The sequence below is a fragment of the Staurois parvus genome, unplaced genomic scaffold, assembly GCF_062004578.1.
Source record: "Staurois parvus isolate SC_StPar_1 unplaced genomic scaffold, SC_StPar_1.0 ptg000485l, whole genome shotgun sequence".
NCBI lineage: Eukaryota > Metazoa > Chordata > Amphibia > Anura > Ranidae > Staurois > Staurois parvus.
Genome location: NW_028318281.1, coordinates 615915 through 636196, shown reverse-complemented (window position 1 = coordinate 636196; position 20282 = coordinate 615915). Strand labels below are relative to the sequence as shown.

The following is a 20282-nucleotide window of genomic DNA, read 5'->3' as shown; positions in this document are numbered from 1 at the left end:
GTGTGGGCATTGATCTATGATGTGTGTGCATGGTGGGTATTGATCTATGATGTGTGTGCATGGTGGGTATTGATCTATGATGTGTGTGCATGGTGGGTATTGATCTATGATGTGTGTGCATGGTGGGTATTGATCTATGATATGTGTGGGCATTGATTTGTGATGTGTGTGCATGGTGGGTATTGATCTATGATGTGTGTGCATGGCGGCTATTGATTTATGATGTGTGTGCATGGTGGGTATTGATCGATGATGTGTGTGCATGGTGGGTATTGATCTATGATGTGTGTGCATGGTGGGTATTGATCTATGATGTGTGTGCATGGTGGGTATTGATCTATGATGTGTGTGCATGGTGGGTATTGATCTATGATGTGTGTGCATGGTGGGCATTGATCTATGATGTGTGTGCATGGTGGGTATTGATCTATGATGTATGTGGGCATTGATTTTGTGGTCTTTGTTTGGTGGTCAGTGGCACTCCAACTCTCACCCCACCCCCCCACACACACACACCTACCTTTTAAAAAAGAAAAAACCCCACAATCATTGGTGGTCAGTGGCTCTTTATGTATTTTTTTATTACAGGTACTTTAATAGCGCCATCAGTTTATGCAGCCCTTTACATATATATTGTACATTCACATCAGTCCCTAACCCTCAAGGGGTGTACAATCTAAGGTCCCTAACTCACATTCATACATACACATTATGGGCCAATTTGACAGGAGCCAATTAACCTACCAGCATGTCTTTGGAGTGTGGGAGAAAACCGGAGTACCCGGAGGAAACCCACGCAAGCACAGGGAGAACATGCAGACTCCAGGCAGGTGGTGCCGTGGTTGGGATTCGAACCAGCGACCCGAGTACTGCCAGGCGGAAGTGCTAACAAGTTAGCCACTGTGCTGACCTAACCACTTAGCCACTGTGCTGACCATCTCCTACCCCCACCCCACCTGAAAAAAAAAAAAATCTTTGGTGGTTGGTGGAGCTGCCTCTCGCCTTCACCTTGTTTACGAACAGTCACCGCTCCCCTTCCTGAATTGTGAATTGGCTTAATGTTTGTAAACACTGGCAGTGTTTACACTTGTGAGAGCTGTGATTGTATCACAGTGATCACCAGGTGCAGAGCCATACTGATTGGCTCTGTACATTTTGCCTGTGATCTGTATTGTCCTAATGACAGGTACACTGGCTGTACCGGTGTTTTCTGCAGCTCGGTTTATAAACAAAGCCCCCAAAAAACTGAGTCCGCTTACCTGTCAATTTTATACAATACAGGGGTAGTACGGTTGTTACGCTGAAATAATTTACGTGTGTGAACCTTTCAAAGACAAATGATTCCCTTTCAACGAGACCCTGGTAGTTATCAGCCATTTTTTTTTTTGTTTTTCTGTCTCTTATTGCTGATCTCTATGCAGTCTATCATACAAAAAGGATTGAAAAATAATTAACAGAAAAGAAAAAAAAATGTTAAATTAAAATTAAATAAAGTATTACTTTAAAACAAATTAAATTAAAAATAAAAAATATAATTAAATAACAAAAAAATAAATAAATAAAATAAAAAATAATGGGTAAGACTCAATGGACCACTTGGTCTTGAAAAAAAAATATGTTAAATTAAAATTAAAGTATTACTTTAAAACAAATTAAATAAAAAATAAAAAATATAATTAAATAACTAAAAAATAAAATAAAAAATAACGGGTAAGACTCAATGGACCACTTGGTCTTGAAAAAAAAAAAGTTAAATTAAAATTAAAGTATTACTTTAAAACAAATTAAATAAAAAATATAATTAAATAACTAAAAAAAATAATAAATAAAATAAAAAATAATGGGTAAGACTCAATGGACCACTTGGTCTTGAAAAAAAAAAAATGTTAAATTAAAATTAAAGTATTACTTTAAAACAAATTAAATAAAAAATAAAAAATATAATTAAATAACTAAAAAAAAAATAAAATAAAAAATAATGGGTAAGACTCAATGGACCACGTAGTCTTGAAAAAAAAATGTTAAATTAAAATTAAAGTATTACTTTAAAACAAATTTAAATTAAAAATAAAAAATATAATTAAATAACTGAAAAAAAAATAAAATAAAAAATAATGGGTAAGACTCAATGGACCACTTGGTCTTGAAAAGAAAAAATGTTAAATTAAAATTAAAGTATTACTTTAAAACAAATTAAATTAAAAATAAAAAATATAATTAAATAACTAAAAAAAAAATAAAATAAAAAATAATGGGTAAGACTCAATGGACCACGTAGTCTTGAAAAAAAAATGTTAAATTAAAATTAAAGTATTACTTTAAAACAAATTTAAATTAAAAATAAAAAATATAATTAAATAACTGAAAAAAAAAAAAAAAAAAAAAAATGGGTAAGACTCAATGGACCACTTGGTCTTGAAAAGAAAAAATGTTAAATTAAAATTAAAGTATTACTTTAAAACAAATTTAAATTAAAAATAAAAAATATAATTAAATAACTAAAAATAAATAAAATAAAAAATAATGGGTAAGACTCAATGGACCACTTGGTCTTTTTTTTTTTTTTTTTGCTGCCGGCCCGCTTCTATGTTTCTATCCGTCTATATCCATTGTTCTTTTTTTTTTTTCTTTTTTTTTGCCCTGCCATTCCTGTGAACAAGATATTGTTGCAGTTCTAGAATCTTCTGCACGTAAGACTTTTTTTTTCTCTCCCCTCCGTACCCCCTGACCTTAGGCAACCCTCAGATTGGCTGTGACACAGTCTGCATTTCCTGTGAAACGGTACTCGGCCAGCTCTCACTATTGTTAGCCGAGATTTAACTGGAGGAAAAAAATAAAAAGGAATTATTTACTACGAGCGGTGTCCTGTTTGTTTAGAAGTTGCTGGGAATTGCCTCACCGGTCCAGTCTCAGTGGCAGCCGGGACCTCCCGCGTAATAACCACGGACTGTAATTTTTTTTTTTCTCATCGCGTTTTGAATGAATTGTGTGGTAACAGGGGAAGTGTGACTGGAGAAGCAGGTAAACAGGATCAGCGGTGCCAGAGGATCGCTCCGCGATATTTGTTTCCAATGCTGGTCTGATAAGTCTCTAAATAATAGCGTTTCCTATGGAATGTTGTCAACAACAGCTGAAATGAGGCCATTTTGTTTGTTCCTGTGCTGCCCTGGTTCCGTTTTCTCACTGGAAGGTGAAGGCTCCGCTGTTGCCCTTTCAATGGAAGCCAGACTTGGCCGGGAATGAAGAAAACTTCGCGGCACCACGGCCGACCTGGGAAAAAGCGTCGTGTTCCATGACGGCAGGAATTCTAATTTTGTTTTCAGATAAAATATTGCTTCTGATCGAGATTAATAGAGCAGTTATTGTTTATGGAACTAAACAGAAGTCCCATCAGAGAAAAATATTTTCAATTGTTTGATGGGAAGAATTAAAGAAGACTTTTAGGGCTCATGTACACTGCAGCTGGTAAACTGACGTTCAGGAGCTGTTCAGCGTTTTTTTTCAGCAGCCCCTGAACTCTCCCTTATGTTTTCTCCTGTGTCCATGTACACATCGTCGTTTACAGCAGGGGCGGACTGACCATTCAGGAACTCAGGCATTGCCCGAGGGCCCAGGGTCAGTAGGGGGCCCCATGAGATGCCCCTGGTACCTTTCATAGGCTTTTTTGGGTGTGGTTTGAGTGTGGGCGAGGATACAGGGTCCCCATGATCCCCTATTGCCCGGGGGCACCATGAGTTGTTAGTCTACCCCTGGTTTACAGTCATTTTTTTTTATGCAACAAACTTGCGTTCAGACGTCGATTCTATTAGCGTCTCAAATGTAAAATGCGGCTAAATGAGGCAAATTGTGTTTATAAGCGTTTCTGTTTGAACTCTTCCAATTCCCGATGCTGTCCAGAGCCTTTTTTCATCATGAAAAATGCATGCAAATCGTTTTCAAGGTACTCAGATGGGCAAAACACTGAACACAGGATGTTCCTACCAAGCTTGTCACACATTGCAATGACCAATTCCCACCTCAGTCCTCTCCGACCCTTGGAAACAATAGATATGTTAATGACCATTCACACCTCAGACCTCTCCCACCCTTAGAAACAAAAGATATGTTAATGACCATTCACACCTCAGACCTCTCCCACCCTTGAAAACAAAAGATATATTAATGACCAATTCACACATCAGACCTCTCCCACCCTTGGAAACAAAAGATATGTTAATGCCCATTCACACCTAAAATTCCTCCTGAGGACCCCCTGCCACGTGACCTTAATGACTCCCTCCACCAGACACCTTTCCCACCCTTGGAAACAAAAGAAATGTTAATGAGCAACTCACACCTAAGCTAATCTCAACACATACTGCTGTCTCTGCTTCTACTCTCTGTATTTCTCTGAAACAGTCTGAAATGGTTCATAATTTACCACTTTTCAGTGCATTCTGGGCATTTGGGAGGTTCTCCTGTGCTTATCTTTAAAAAAAAGCTTCTGAACGCAAACGCATTATGCAAACGCGGCAAAACGAACGTTTTTTAACCTGCTTTTTCCCGCTGTCAATTTCCAGCGTTCAGACGTGTTCTCCAAACGTCCCGTGTACATGAGCCCTTAAAGTGTATGTAAAGCCAAAACCTATACATTAGTTTCGGAAGAGTACTGTGCCAGCCATTGGTTGATGCAGAAAGTTTGGCGTTTTAAGTGATATCCTTTATTGGTCAAACTAAATTGACTGGTTGTAAAGGATGAAGGTTTTTTTTTTTTACTTTCATGTCATCTATACATGAAGGTAAAAAACCTGTGCTTCTTTCCTTCCCCCTAATACCCATCTCTATCCAGGGATGCGCATGAGAGCAGCAGCTCTCCCTGTTTTCTCCCTCCTCATTGGTTCAGACATGGCAGTGGGAGCCATTGGCGCTTGCTTCTGTCAGTCACAGCCAATGAGGAGGGAGCAGGGACAAGCTGTGCTCTGTGTGTCTTGAAAGACACTTACCCCTGGCTCACATCTATGTGGCCGTGCGAGCTGCGTTTTGCGCGGGCACGAGAGCCCATTCATTTGAATGGACTCCCATGCCCTGTGACACTCAGAGAAGAAGTTCCTGCACCACTTCTGAAATCGCAGCCCGCATGGGAACCTCGGTTCCCAGTACGGTTGCTTTTTCCAGTGCGGGCAGCCTGCCATTAGAACTAACGGCACCCACCCGCGGATCAGCATTCCTCTGTGCGGGTGGTGCGACTGCACAGATTTTCGTGCGGATCCGCAGCGGCACCACCCCCACAGATGTGAACCAAGCCTTAGAGCCGGCTCAGGCGCAAGTGTGCACAAGTGCCCCATAGCAAGCGGCTAACTATGGGGGCAGTCGGCAATCGGGAAGGGGGACAGGTGAGCTGGCGGGGTACCTAAGAAGAGGAGGATTGCACAGAGCAAATGTTTTTCACAGACCAGGCATATATGATTATTTATTCTATTTATTTCTTAAATTGTACCTTTTCTGTTACTTTAAAGAGGAACTGCACCCTTTTTAAAAAAAGGAAAACGTTTACATACACTGGAATAGTTGAAATACAGGCTTCTCTGGAAAATAGACGATGTGGTTGTTGGAAGGAGCACAATATGATAATACTTGAACAAAAATGAGCTGCATGGTTGCAGCCTGGTTACAACACCTGGACACCCCTCGCACCATAATCTGGAGTGACGACCAAAATTATTATTATTATACAGGATTTATATATTATTATTATTATTATACAGGATTTATATATTATTATTATTATACAGGGTTTATATATTATTATTATACAGGATTTATATATTATTATTATACAGGATTTATATATTATTATTATTATACAGGGTTTATATATTATTATTATACAGGATTTATATATTATTATTATACAGGATTTATATATTATTAATATTATTATTATTATTATAAAGGATTTATATAATTATTATTATACAGGATTTATATATTATTATTATTATACAGGATTTATATATTATTATTATACAGGATTTATATATTATTATTATTATACAGGATTTATATATTATTATTATACAGGATTTATATAATTATTTATATACAGGATTTATATATTATTATTATTATACAGGATTTATATTATTTATATACAGGATTTATATATTATTATTATTATTATTATACAGGATTTATATATTATTATTTATATACAGGATTTATATATTATTATTATTATTATACAGGATTTATATATTATTACTATTATACAGGATTTATATAGCGCCAACAGTTTGCTCAGTGCTTTACAATATAAAGGGAGACAATACAGCAACAATACAGTTCAAGAGGGAAAGGAGAGCCTGATCCTGGGAGCTTACAATCTAAGAGGGAGGGTAGAGCTTTATCGTCACAACCATAAGCGCTATGTTTGCAGAAGGTCAATAAGACAAGAATACCATCCCCACTGTGAAGCATGGTGGCGGCTCACTGATGTTTTGGGAGTGTGTGAGCTTTAAAGGCATGGGGAATCGTGTGAAAATGGATGACAAGATGAATGCAGCATGTTATCAGAAAATACTGCCAGATAATTTGCATTCTTCTGCATAAAAGCTGCACATGGGATGCTCTTTGAATTTCCAGCACAAACTTCTATAAGGCCCCACAGCTCGAATTTTGACTGATTCCTACAAGCACCAGAGTTTGCCTGAACAATGTGCGGGTGCTGCTACTACCTGAATGCATCCAAGATTCCACCACTTTGTTAGCATGCATAAAGAAATCTTTTTTTTTTTTTTTTTTTGTCCCGTCCTGTGGGCTGAAGGACAAAGTTGAAGTTTGAGTCGTCTTTGGGAGCCTTAAGGCTGTAAAGATATAGATCAGAGTTTAGACATGTCATCGAGGTAATTGACTCTTTTTGACAGTCATATGAGGTGAGGTGTGCGCCTGGACTTCTTATCTCTGAGTCTTTGACCCCAATAACACTAATAAACTAGAAGTTTTTATCTTTATAGCCTGACCCTTTCACTAGATTCTTCACCACTCAACTGTATCAATTAAAAATAGTTTGATTCTTTGAAATAATTCTATTTCACAAAATATAGAACGCTGTTCTGTCTCTTCAATCTAAGCATTGAAAATGTGATCTCTGTAACTTACAGTTGTGATGAGATAGCGATAACTCCAATCTTAGTTGAATGACACAGGCAGTGACTCGATCCATAAGACATCTTGTAGATCTTGTGAAGTTTATTCCATAAACTGAGAGAATCTTACAACAATTCATGACATGAGGCTAGACGCTGCAATGCATTTCTGGGAAAAGGGGTGGGCTATCTATACAGCATGAACTAAACCAGAGGAAAGGGAGGAGCAGAGACAAAATACAGAGAACACTTAAAGGCATATGACAGCCTTGAATATATTTAAATGAAAGTTGTTGGGCCCGGTGTTCAGCTTTCATTAAAGCAATAAGCACATAGGATGTGCAAACCGACATTCCCTTGTTATTTATAAACTGTCATTATCAGATCCAGTTATTCTTAATGTGCTCCTACATTTAAATCCATTGAAGTACACTATATTGCCAAAAGCATTGGGTCGCCTGTCTTTCCACACACATGGACTTGAATGGCCTCCCAGTCTTAGTCCGTAGGGTTCAATATTGAGTTGGCCCCACCCTTTGCAGCTAGAACAGCTTCAACTCTTCTGGGAAAGCCATCCACAAGGTTTAGGAGGATGTCTATGGGAAGGTTGGACCATTCTTCAGAAGTACATTTGTCAGGTCAGGCACTGATGTCGGGGGAGGAGGCCTGGCTTGCAGTCTCCGCTCTGATTCATCCTAAAGGTGTTCTATGGGGTGGAGGTCAGGACTCTGTGCAGCCCAGTCAAGTTCCTCCACCCCAAACTGGCTCCTCCATGTCTTTATGGACCTTGTTGTGTGCACTGGTGCGCAGTCATGTTGGAACAAGAAGGGGCCATCCCCAAACTGTCCCCACAAAGTTGGGGGCATGAAATTGTCCAAAATGTCTTGGTATGCTGACGCCCTAAGAGTTCTCTTTACTGGAACTTAGGAGCCAAGCCCAACCCCTGAAATACAACCCCACACCATAATCCCCCCTCCACCAAACTTTACACTTGGTACAATGCAGTCAGGCAAGTACCGTTCTCCTGGCAACCGCCAAACCCAGACACGTCCATTGGATTGCCAGAGAGAGAAGCGTGATTGGTCACTCCAGAGAACACATCTCCTCTGCTCTAGAGTCCAGTGGTGGCGTACTTTATACCACGGCATCCAACGCTTTGCATTGCACTTGGTGATGTAAGGCTTGGATGCAGCTGCTCGTCCATGGAAACCCATTCCATGAAGCTCTCTACGCAGTGTTGTTGGGCTCATCTGAAGGCCACACCAAGTTTTGAGGTCTTTAGCTATTGACTCTGCAGACAGTTGGCGACTTCTGCGCACTGTGCGCTTCAGCATGCTTTGACCCCGCCCTGTCATTTTACATGGCCTACCACTGAGCGCAGACGTGGCTGTCAAAGCAAGGACACACCCGTTCTCCCATCTTCTTGAGCCTGCTTTATACATGATACATGTGAGTTGTTCTACATTTGTTACCCATTAAAGTTACCTATACTGCACTTAGAGGCGCTTCTTCTCTTCTCTGTTGCCTACTCTGCTCACTTTTAGGCAAATATGGCTGCGCCAGGAAAAGAGTTAATGGTCAATGCTCCCTTGTCTCCTCCACCCATGCTTATCTCTAGGACTGCTCCAGAGCCTTCCCCATCCTCTGGAACTCTCTACCCCAATTTATCACCTACTCTGCTCACTTTTAGGCGATCTCTAAAAACCTCTCTCTTCAGGGAAGTCTATCCTGCCCTCAGCTAATAATGGAATCTTCTATTCCTCCTACCAGTCCATCCCCCACAGTTATTACCTTTTGTACCACTAGCCCCTCTCTCCTAGATTGTAAGCTCCCAGGATCAGGGCCCTCCTATCCCTCTTGTATTGAACTGTATTGTTGCTGTATTGTCTCCCTTCATATTGTAAAGCGCTGAGCAAACTGTTGGTTCTATATACAGTGGGGATCGAAAGTTTGGGCACCCCAGCTAAAAATTTGTATTAATGTGCATAAAGAAGCCAAGGAAAGATGGAAAAATCTCCAAAAGGCATCAAATTACAGATTAGACATTCTTATAATATGTCAACAAAAGTTAGATTTGGTTTCCATCATTTACACTTTCAAAATAACAGAAAACAAAAAAATGGCGTCTGCAAAAGTTTGGGCACCCTGCAGAGTTAATATCTTGTACTGCCCCCTTTGCCAAGTATCACAGCTTGTAAACGCTTTTTGTAGCCAGCCAAGAGTCTTTCAATTCTTGTTTGAGGTATCTTTGCCCATTCTTCCTTACAAAAGTCTTCCAGTTCTTTGAGATTTCTGGGCTGTCTGTCACGCACTGCTCTTTTAAGGTCTATCCATAGATTTTCAATTATGTTGAGGTCAGGAGATTGTGAAGGCCATGGCAAAACCTTCAGTTTACGCCTCTTGATGTAATCCCCCGTGGATTTCGAGGTGTGTTTAGGATCATTATCCATTTGTAGAAGCCATCCTCTCTTTAACTTCAGCTTTTTCACAGATGGCATCAAGTTACCATCCAAAATTTGCTGAAATTTTCTTGAATCCATTTTTCCTTCTACTCCTGAGATGTTCCCTGTGCCACTGGCTGCAACACAACCCCAAAGCATGATTGATCCAACCCCATGCTTAACAGTTGGACAGAGGTTCTTTTCATTAAATTCTGTGCCTCTTCTTCTCCAAACGTACCTTTGCTCATTCCGGCCAAAACGTTCCATTTTAACCTCATCGGTCCACAGAACTTGTTTCCAAAATGCATCAGGCTTGTCTATATGTTCATTTGCAAAGTTCAAACGATGATTTTTGTGGTGAGGACGTAGAAGAGGTTTTCTTCTGATGACTCTTCCATGAAGACCATATTTGTACAAGTATCTCTTTATAGTGGAATAGTGTACCACAACTCCAGTGTCTGCCAGATCTTTCTGGAGGGATCGTGCAGTCAAACGTGGGTTTTGAATTGTTTTTCTCACAATCCTGCGAGCTGTTCTGTCTGATATTTTTCTTGGTCTTCCAGATCTTGCTTTAACTTCCACTGTTCCTGATGACTGCCATTTCTTAATTACATTCCGAACAGAGGATATTGACATCTGAAAACGCTTTGCTATCTTCTTATAGCCTTCTCCAGCTTTGTGAGCCTCAACTATTTTCAGTTTCAGTTTTCTAGACAACTGCTTAGAAGAACCCATGGTGCTGATTGTTGGGGCAAGGTCAGATGAGTCTGGGCATTTAAAACCTTTGAGATTGACATCACCTGGTCTTCCCAGACGATGATTGAGAACAATCCATGACACTGGCAGGTCTCAGCTTTGCAAAGGGGGCAGTGCATGCTATAAATTCTGCAGGGTGCCCAAACTTTTGCAGACGCCATTTTTTTTGTTTTCTGTTATTTTGAAAGTGTAAATGATGGAAATAAAATCTAACTTTTGTTGACATATTATAAGAATGTCTAATCTGTAATTTGATGCCTTTTGGAGATTTTTCCATCTTTCCTTGGCTTCTTTATGCACATTAATACAAATTTTTAGCTGGGGTGCCCAAACTTTCGATCCCCACTGTAAATCCTGTATAATAGTAATAATTTAACTAAATGATCATTGTTTGGGTTTACAGATAATTAGAGGGCGTTCTATTCCATGGTGCTGGTAGTGAACAGGTTAACACACCCCGGCAGTGGAATTACCTTGGAATACCAATGGGCGCGGGTCATCAGGATTTACACAATGTGATGACACTCAGCATAGCAGTGAGGTGACGCAGCTCAGGAACGCGGGGAGCGATATAGGGAGTGACTGCGGCCAGCTGATCAGTCCATTCATCTATCTCTACCCGCGTTCATTCACACCCATACAATGAGAGGACTTTTTTTTTTTATTTATCTGTACATCCTTTTAACTACTAAATAAATCCAGATGATCCCAGGCACGTTGATGTCGAATTTCCTGGAAGCAGCACACAATCGGGAGCCTCATTCCAGTGGAGGATGTTGGGCTTTGTGCATTCAGGCCAGGTTTAGTGCATTGTGTGGAGTATACTCTGCCGGCTTATCCTCTGAATGGCTTCCTGTCGGGAGATCACTCTCACGCTTGTTTACACCAACCATCCTCTGCCGCGTGTCCGGCATGTCACATCCATCCAATCTGACAACCAAGATTCAGACCCCCTCGGTTTAATAGGGAACTGAATTGGGGCAAAAAAAAATGTGTGTGTATATACAGTGCTCAGCATAAAGTCCACCCCAACAGATTGGTCAGAAAACCTGTACTTTCCTTTCAGAATCAACATTTTCTATGGGACACTATACTACAAAATACTCCCACAAATTCGGCCCATTGATTGATAACAAGATTTATTAATTTGTAGAAATAAGTATTTTTCCTAACAAATTTATTCAAGAACATATTGCAAAAATGAAGACACCCCAATGGAAGTCTTAGGAGCAAAGCTAAATTTTACACAACAAAATCCTAATTAAAAAGAATTCAACTCCAGGTCAGTCTATTCATTAAACAGGTGTCCAGCAGACAGGTGATTATAATAGGGTGTTACTTAACAAAGAAATCCCCTCCCATTTCATGTGGTCAGCAATGGCACCACATGGAAGAGAAATGTCACAAGGCCTGAGAAAGAAAATATTTTATTTACACAAGAAAGGTGAAGGCTACAAGAAAATCAGCAAAGCTTTACTTATCAATCAGAATACTGTAGCAAAAGTGATACAAAAATTTAACAAAGATGGAACTGCATCCATCTCACAGAGACGTCCAGGCCGTTCATGGACGTTAACACCTCAACAGGAGCGTCTTCCGATGAGAAGGGTTGAAGAAAATCGCCATGCAAGTTCACTGCAGTTAGCAAAAGAAGTAGAAAGCCAAACTGGGGTGATTGTTTCCCATGACACAATATATAGTTATTTTTTTCAACAACTGCAGGTGCGGCACCTCAGAATTCTGTATTGAAGAATCATCTGCAAAATATTTCTAACTCCACTGAAAAGATTCACACATGTAGTCATAGGATAGAAGTTTCAGGCTTACCCTCTTAACACATACTTATAACAATTGTTACAGAGCATTTACTTTAATTACCAAGAAGTAAAGAGGAAGAGTTAACCATTTTACCAAGTAAAAATTCATAACTGTCAGCATTGGGAAGCATCAGCCACTAGGAATTTAGGAAACGCACATCATTTAAAGTGACACTAAACTCTGGTTTAAAAAAAAAAAAAAAATGTTATTCAACTATGTTCCCTTAAAGTGGTTGTAAAGGCTCAGTTTTTTTTACCTTCCTACATTCTGTTCATGAAGGTAAAAAAATCGTCTGTGTGCAGCATCCCCCCCCCCCCCCAACGCTTACCTGAGCCCCATTGTTTGCCTCGGCTCTCAGGGGACTCTTCCTCCTTGTTGCCTGAAACAGCAGTGAGAGTTATTGTCTCAACTTCTGCCAATCGCAGCCAGCGAGCCAATGAGGAGAGAGAGGCGGCAGAGATGAGCTGCGTCTCTGTTTGTGAATGGACACGCATAGCAGTGACTCAGGAGCAAGCCTGCTTAGGTGCCCCCAAAGCAAGCTGCTTGCTCTGGGAGCACTAGGTAGGAGGGAGGGACGAGGAGCATTGATGGGGGACCTGAGAAGAGGAAGATTGGGGCTGCTCTGTGCAAAACTATTACACAGAGCAGGTAAGTGCAATAATATCACTTAAACTATGTGTTTTGTTTTTTTTTTTGCTTCTGATTGGACTTCTGTTTAAGGCTGGGTTCACATTAATGTGGTGCAGAATATCGCATGTGATTCGCACAGGAACCGCACCACATTTGTGTGCAAATCACATGCGATTTGTGTGTGATGCGATTGCAACCATACATTATATATGGCTCCAATGGCACCGCACCCGCACCAAAAAGGTGCAGGACCCTTTTTTTGGGTCCGCACTAGAATCGGATCGCATGCGTATTCACACCTATGTGATCCAATTCTGCACATCGCACCGCATTTTGCGGACCAATTTCGGGGTGTTGTTAACTTGACATACACTCGCATGAACGGGGTGCGATTCTGATGCGGTGCGGAATTCGCACAGAAAACGCTGCAAATTCCAGTGTGAATCCAGCCAGCAGGTGGCTATGTTTGTCCTCCATGGCCCCACCGTATGCAGGAATGTAGCCACCTTCTCTTGCTCATGTCTGCGATGGACTATGGATTATGGGATGTGTAGTGTGCATGGAGCATTCCACTGCTCGTTCCAAACAAACAGAAGTGGGGGGGCAAGAGGGGCAGGAGAGCAAGAAAGACTTTACAAGAAGGAAGAAAAACACAGTAAGGCTAGGTTCACACTGGAGAGTGGGTTTGTGGGCCATGTTTGCATTTGAATGGGCTGCTGTGCCCACATTTCCTGCAAAAAAGAAAAGGTGCCTGCACCTCTTTCAAAACGTAGCCGCGAAGAAAACGCATGGTGCTTTTGCAGCATGCAGTTTCCCTGTGGTTCTCGCACCCGCCAACATGCTGCCGGACAGAATCAGTGCTGAAGTGAGTGGCCGTTTATAAACGGCCCCCGCATTCACTGCCTGTGCGCGCTCCCTGGGAGCGCGTGGCACCGCGATCCGGTACGGGACCTCTGTGTGAGGTCCAGATTCATGTGATCCCTGATTGGCCAATCAGTGATCACATTCCTGACATCATTGCTTACTACTTGTGAAATCTGTGAATGATCCCTGATTGGCCAATCAGTGATCACATTACTGACATCATTGCTTACTACTTGTAAAATCTGTGAATGATCACAGAGATCACATGGTACAGTGCTATTCACAACAGCCTTGTACCATGTGGCAAGCTGTGATCAATCACAGCTCTCACAGTATTTCTCAATGGCTGCAAGAATACAGCCAGAGAGAAGGAGAAATGACTGCTTTTACAGGCTTTATGGGTGTAAAAGCAATCAGTGCAAAAAAAAAGAAAAAAAAGTTGCCTGCACCTTTTTCAAAACGTAGCTGTGGAGAAAACGCATGGTGCTTTTGCAGCATGCAGTTTCCCTGCGGTTCTCGCACCCACCAACATGCTGCCGGAAAGGAGCAGTGCTGAAGCGGGTGGCTGTTTATAAATGGCCCCCGCATTCACTGCCTGTGCGCGCTCACTGGGAGCGCGCGGCACCGCGATCCGGTACGGGACCTCTGTGTGAGGTGCTGACTCATGTGATCCCTGATTGGCCAATCAGTGATCACAATCCTGACTTCATTGCTTACTACTTGTGAAATCTGGGAATGATCACAGAGGTCACATGGTACAGCATGTCACAACATGCTTGTACCATGTGACAAGCTGTGACCAATCACAGCTCACACAGTATTTCTCAATGGCTGCAAGAATGCAGCCAGAGAGAAGGAGAAATGATTGCTTTTACAGCCTTTATGGGTATAAAAGCAATCCGTGCAAAAAAGAAAAAAAAGTTGCCTGCACCTTTTACAAAACGTAGCTGTGGAGAAAACGCTTGGTGCTTTTGCAGCATGCAGTTTCCCTGTGGTTCTCGCGCCTGCCAACATGCTGCTGGTTTAGCCACGTGGGGGTGCCATTAAGAATGAATGGCAGCCCTGCGCGTCTCTACAGAGCCACGCGTTTTGGAACATCTGAGTTTGGCGGTGTTGCAGCCTTTTGTACTCTATATATATTTTAGGGAGTGTTTGCGTAAGTCTGATTCGCCAGAACCAATACTGGTGTGCTGTCTATGTGTATACGTATGTATCATTTATAATTCATAATTAAATAATTGTCAAAAATAATTAATAAAAAATTTTTCCTCTCTTCTTCGCAATTTCTGACAATTGGAGATGTGGTGCCGTTGAGCTCCCCTCTGAACATAACTATTCTAGCTTCTTTGATGTATCATATATACTGTATTCACCGACCAAAGCTAAACTTTGAACACATATAACAGACACAAATGGTTGTAGCTCTGTATTCATTAATTCATCATTTACATTTTTTTTTTAACCACTTCCCGTCCGGCCCATGTACATAAACGGCTGGACGGGAGCAGTGCTGAAGCGGGTGGCCATTTATAAATGGCCCCCGCATTCACTGACTGTGTGCGCTCCCTGGGAGCATGTGGCACCGCGATCCGGTGCCCACTGTGTCCAGAGGACACAGCAGAACGCTGATCGCTGTACGGGGCCTCCCTGTGAGACGATCGGGACGATCATGTGATCACCGATTGGTCAACCAGTGATCACATGAACAGTAGTAAGCAAGATGTCACTTCCTGACATCATTGATTACTACTAGTGAAATCTGTGAATGATCACAGAGGTCACATGGTACAGGGCTATTCACAACAGCCTTGTACCATGTGACAAGCTGTGACCAATCACAGCTCTCACAGTATTTCTCAATGGCTCCAAGAGTGCAGCCAGAGAGGAGAAATGATTGCTTTTACAGCCTTTATGGGTGTAAAAGCAATCAGTGCAAAAAAAGAAAAAAAAAAGTCTTCATCACCCCCCCACAAGTCGTACAGTGCCACTATGGTCACAGTGTACTGCTAGGGTGACGGTATGTTAAAAAATAAAATGATAATTTTTGGTTATAAACCAATTTGGGTTGTCTTTGTTTTACTAAAAATATAGCTGAATACATTTTGGCCAAGATTTATGAAGAAAGATTGTTTTTGAAAAATGTTATAAGAAAAACACTTTTTTTTTTCAAATTGTTTGAACTTTTTCATTTATATAGCAAAAAAATTAAAATCCCAGTGGGGAATAAATACCACCAAAATAAAGTTTTATCTGTCTAAAAAAAATGCTAAAATATTCATATGGGTACGGTGTTGCATGACCGCGCAATTGTCATCCAAAGTGTGACAGTGCTGAAAGCTGAAAATTGGTCTGGACAGGAAGGGGGTGAAAGTGTCCGGACTGGAAGGGGGGGAAAGTGTCCGGACTGGAAGGGGGGGAAAGTGTCCGGACTGGAAGGGGGGGAAAGTGTCCGGACAGGAAGGGGGTGAAAGTGTCCGGACTGGAAGGGGGGGAAAGTGTCCGGACTGGAAGGGGGGGAAAGTGTCCGGACTGGAAGGGGGGGAAAGTGTCTGGACTGGAAGTGGTTAGTATAAGCAGTGTACAGCGAGTACTTGAACTTGAGCTGGAATCAGCCTCTTGTAATTCCTGTACTAGAGATTTTGGGGAGGATGAGGGTAGAAGCAACACAATGACCAGTTGGTTCATGTGTTGGTGAAGGAATGCTGACTGGAGGAGAGAGCAAAATGAGAGAAAGATGAGCTCTGCAGTCTTCTGCTTCCCCTATACTGTCCATTCACAGGCCAGCGAAGGATGCTATTAGGGTTGTGACACCCCAGTACGTTTTAGACAGTTGTACTTTACCAACCTTGTGGTAGCAATTTTTGAGGAAGGTCTTTTTTCTGTTCTTCCAGGACTGTACCTCTGTGTACAAAACCAGCACCATAAAGACATGGTTTGATGAGTTTGGTGTGGAGGAACTTGATTGTCCTGCAAACAGCCCTGACTTTAATCCTACTGAAGCCATTTGGGAATTATTGGAACACAAGTCATGTCTTCTCATCCCACATCAGTACTTGACCTCACAAATAAGCACAGGTTCCCACAGACACACTCCAAAATCTTGTGGAAAGTTTTCCCAGAAGAGCGGAGGCTGGTAGAGCCACAAAGGGGGGGGGGGGACCAACACTAATTTAATAGCCATGGGGGGAAAAGGGGGACAACTCCATAGTAATGGCCAAGGAGGAGAATGGGGGCAACTCTATATTAAAGGCCATGGGGGAAGAAGGGGGCAATTCTATTTTAATGGCCATGGGTAAGGGAGGGCCATCCCCATGTTAATGGACATGGGGGAAGAGAGGGCCATCCCCATATTAATGGCCATGGGGTAAGGGAGGGCCATCCCCATATTAATGGCCATGGGGGAAGAGAGGGCCATCCCCATATTAATGGCCATGGGGGAAGAGAGGGCCATCCCCATATTAATGGCCATGGGGGAAGAGAGGGCCATCCCCATATTAATGGCCATGGGGGAAGAGAGGGCCATCCCCATATTAATGGCCATGGGGGAAGAGAGGGCCACCCCCATATTAATGGCCATGGGGAAAGACAATTCTGTATTGTTAGCCATGGAAGAAAAGGAGGCCAACTTCATATTAATGTCCATAAGGGAAGAGAGGGCCAACTCTGTATTAATGGCCATGGGGGAAGAAGGCTCCAAATTCATATTAGTGTCCATGGGGGAAGTGGGGGTCAACTCCTTATAAGGGTCGGTTCACATATGTGCGGGTGGTGCTGCTGCGGATCCCCACAAAAATCTGTGCAGCCATACAGAAGAATGCGGACCCGTGGGCGGGTGCCGTTAATTCTAATGGCACGCCGCCCGTACTGGAAATCGCAACCGCACTGGGAACCGAGATTCCGGTGCGGGCTGCGGTTTCCAAAGAAGTGCAGGGACTTCTTCCTTGCGTGTCCCGGGGCACGGGAGTCCATTCAAAGGAATGGGCTCTCTTGCCTGCGCAAACCGCGGCCTGCAGGAATGCACATACAGGTATGTGAACCAGGGCTTAATGGCCATGGAGGAAGCTAGGACCAACTCCATATTTATTGCCATGGAAGACGCGGGGGCCAATTCCATTTTAATGGCCATGGAGGAACAGAGGGTCAACTTTGTATTAATGGTCATGGAGGAAGACAATTCTGTATTAGTGGCCATGGAGGAAGAGGAAGCCAACTCCATAGTAATGGCCATGGTGGAAGAGGTGGCAAACTTTATTAATGGTTTTGGTTTTGTAATGGGATGTCCAGCAAGCTCTCATATAGGTGTAGTGAGCCACACCTAATTCACTCAGTACTGCCTGTGCACAAGTCTTCAGTAGACTCCCATCCACCGCTGATGGAGTAGAAGGGATGCAGTACAGGTACTCTTTTAATCTGTTAAATCTAAGTATTTCTGGTATTTCAGTGTATATAAATTTAATCAGGATATAACCGAATAAAAAGTGCCAAGAGTACCAGTGTGTATGTATATGTGTGTAATATATATTTATAGATTGTCCATAATTTTTGTACAGAATCATTGCACACAATTTGGAGATTTTCATATCCTTCGACTGTCTCTTGATGTGTCTGGTCACCTTCCTCCTCTGTTCTCCCTCGTATCTGATATGAACTAACATTATTCGAGTCTGTTTTACCTCCATGTCCGCACTGATCGTCTATAATAACGGCGAATGTCTCTCTTCCCGCAGGTCTTCCTGAACAGTACTACAGCCTGACATGGTTCCTGAGCCCCATCCTTGGTTTGATATTTACTCCTCTCATTGGCTCGGCCAGTGACCGCTGCACACTTAAATGGGGCCGCCGGCGGCCCTTCATCCTCGCCCTGTGTGTCGGGGTTCTCATGGGAGTTGCACTTTTCCTCAATGGCTCCGTTATTGGTAAGCAAATGTTTAGCAGTCAAAAAAGCAATAAATTAACCCGCGCTTAAGTGAAAAATAAACTCAAAATAAGTAATGCTTCTCCTCGCAAGGTAAAAGACCCATTAAACATAAAATATAATATTACAGCGCAAAAATTAAACAATAGTGATGAAACAATAAAAAGTTCACTATGCCAAATAAACGGTGATTAAGCGCTCCAATAAAACACGGTGCCAAAACGAAATGTGTTCTTTAAAGCCGCACACCATCCGTGACCACCTTCCAGTACAATCCACACTCACCAGATTCGTGAGTCCATCAAATCTGGTGAGTGTGGATTGTACTGGAAGGTGGTCGCGGATGGTGTGGAGATATCATTTAAAGAACACATTTTGTTTTGACACAGTGTTTTATTGGAGCGCTTAATCACTGATTATTTGGGACAGTGAACGTTTTATTGTTTCATCACTATTGATTGTTTAATTTTTGCTCTGTAATATTATATTAAATATGTAGCAGTGTTAGAGCTCATGTACACTGCAGCTGATAAACTCACGTTAAGGAGCTGTTCTGCATTTTTTTTTCAGCAGCCCCTGAACTCAGTCTAATGTTTTCCTATGTGTCCATGTACACATCTTCGTTTACAGTCATTTACAGGCATTTGAGTTTACAGTTGTTTTTTTTAATGCAGAAATTAAATGCAGGTTATTATATCAGCGTTTCAAACGAAAAACACTTGTAAGCGCGGCAAATTGCGTTTATAAGCGTTTGAAACTTTTTTTTAACTCTTCCAGTTCCTGATACTGTCCAGAGCCTTTTTTCATCATGAAAAGTGCATGCAAAGCGTTTTCAGGGTACTCAAATGGTCAACACACTGAACACAGGATGTTCCTACTAAGCTTGTCACACATTGTAATGACCAATTCACACCTCAGACCTCTCCCACCCTTGGAAACAAAATATATGGTAATGACCATTCACACCTCAAATTCCTCAGAAAGACCCCCTGCCAGGTGGCCTTAATGACTCCCTCCACCCAAGACCTTTCCCACCCTTGGAAACAAAAGAAATGTTAATGAGCAACTCATACCTAAGCTAATCTCAACACATACTGCTGTCTCTGCTTCTACTCTCTGTATTTCTATAAAACAGTCTGAAATAGTTCATAATTTACCACTTTTCAGTGCATTCTGAGCATTTGGGAGGTTCTCCTGTGCTTATCTTTAAATGCAAATGCACATAAACATAAACGCACATAAACGCATTATGCAAACACAGCTAAACAGACTTTTTATTAACCTACGTTTTTAGGGACTGATGTGAATGTACAATATATATGTAAAGCGCTGCGTAAATTGACGGCGCTATATAAGTACCTGAAATAAACAAATAAATATTGTGTTTATTTTAATGACCACATTGGGGGGAAAAAAGCCCAGTAAGAAACTATTTTTTTTACTGCAAGACCAGTATAACATAACTGGATATAACATTTATAGGTAAAGTTGATCCAGGGAATATCCGATTGCCTCCCGGGGGATCAGGAAGGAATGTTTTCCCCTGCAGGAGCAAATTGGATCGTGCTTTGCTGGTTTTTGGTTCTGGATCAACTGTGGGTGTAGGATTTTAACTTTTTTTTTTTTTTAATGGTTGACCTGGATGGACTTTTGTCTTTTTCAGCTAGACTAACTATGTAAAATAATCTATTGGAATCTTCCCCATGCAAGGAACTAAAAGTCCCATCATGCCCT

The 20282-nt window shown here is 41.7% G+C and overlaps 1 protein-coding gene across 3 annotated transcripts in view; it reads left to right on the top strand.

Moving 5' to 3' along the window:
• Nucleotides 1-20282, top strand: part of SLC45A4 (solute carrier family 45 member 4) — a 287627-nt gene that overhangs the window by 221529 nt on the left and 45816 nt on the right. For all 3 annotated transcript variants that reach the window (XM_089689534.1, XM_089689535.1, XM_089689536.1), the window contains exon 3: nucleotides 18361-18549. In XM_089689534.1, the coding sequence (XP_089545660.1) occupies nucleotides 18361-18549 (189 nt within the window). The remainder of the gene's footprint in view (nucleotides 1-18360; nucleotides 18550-20282) is intronic.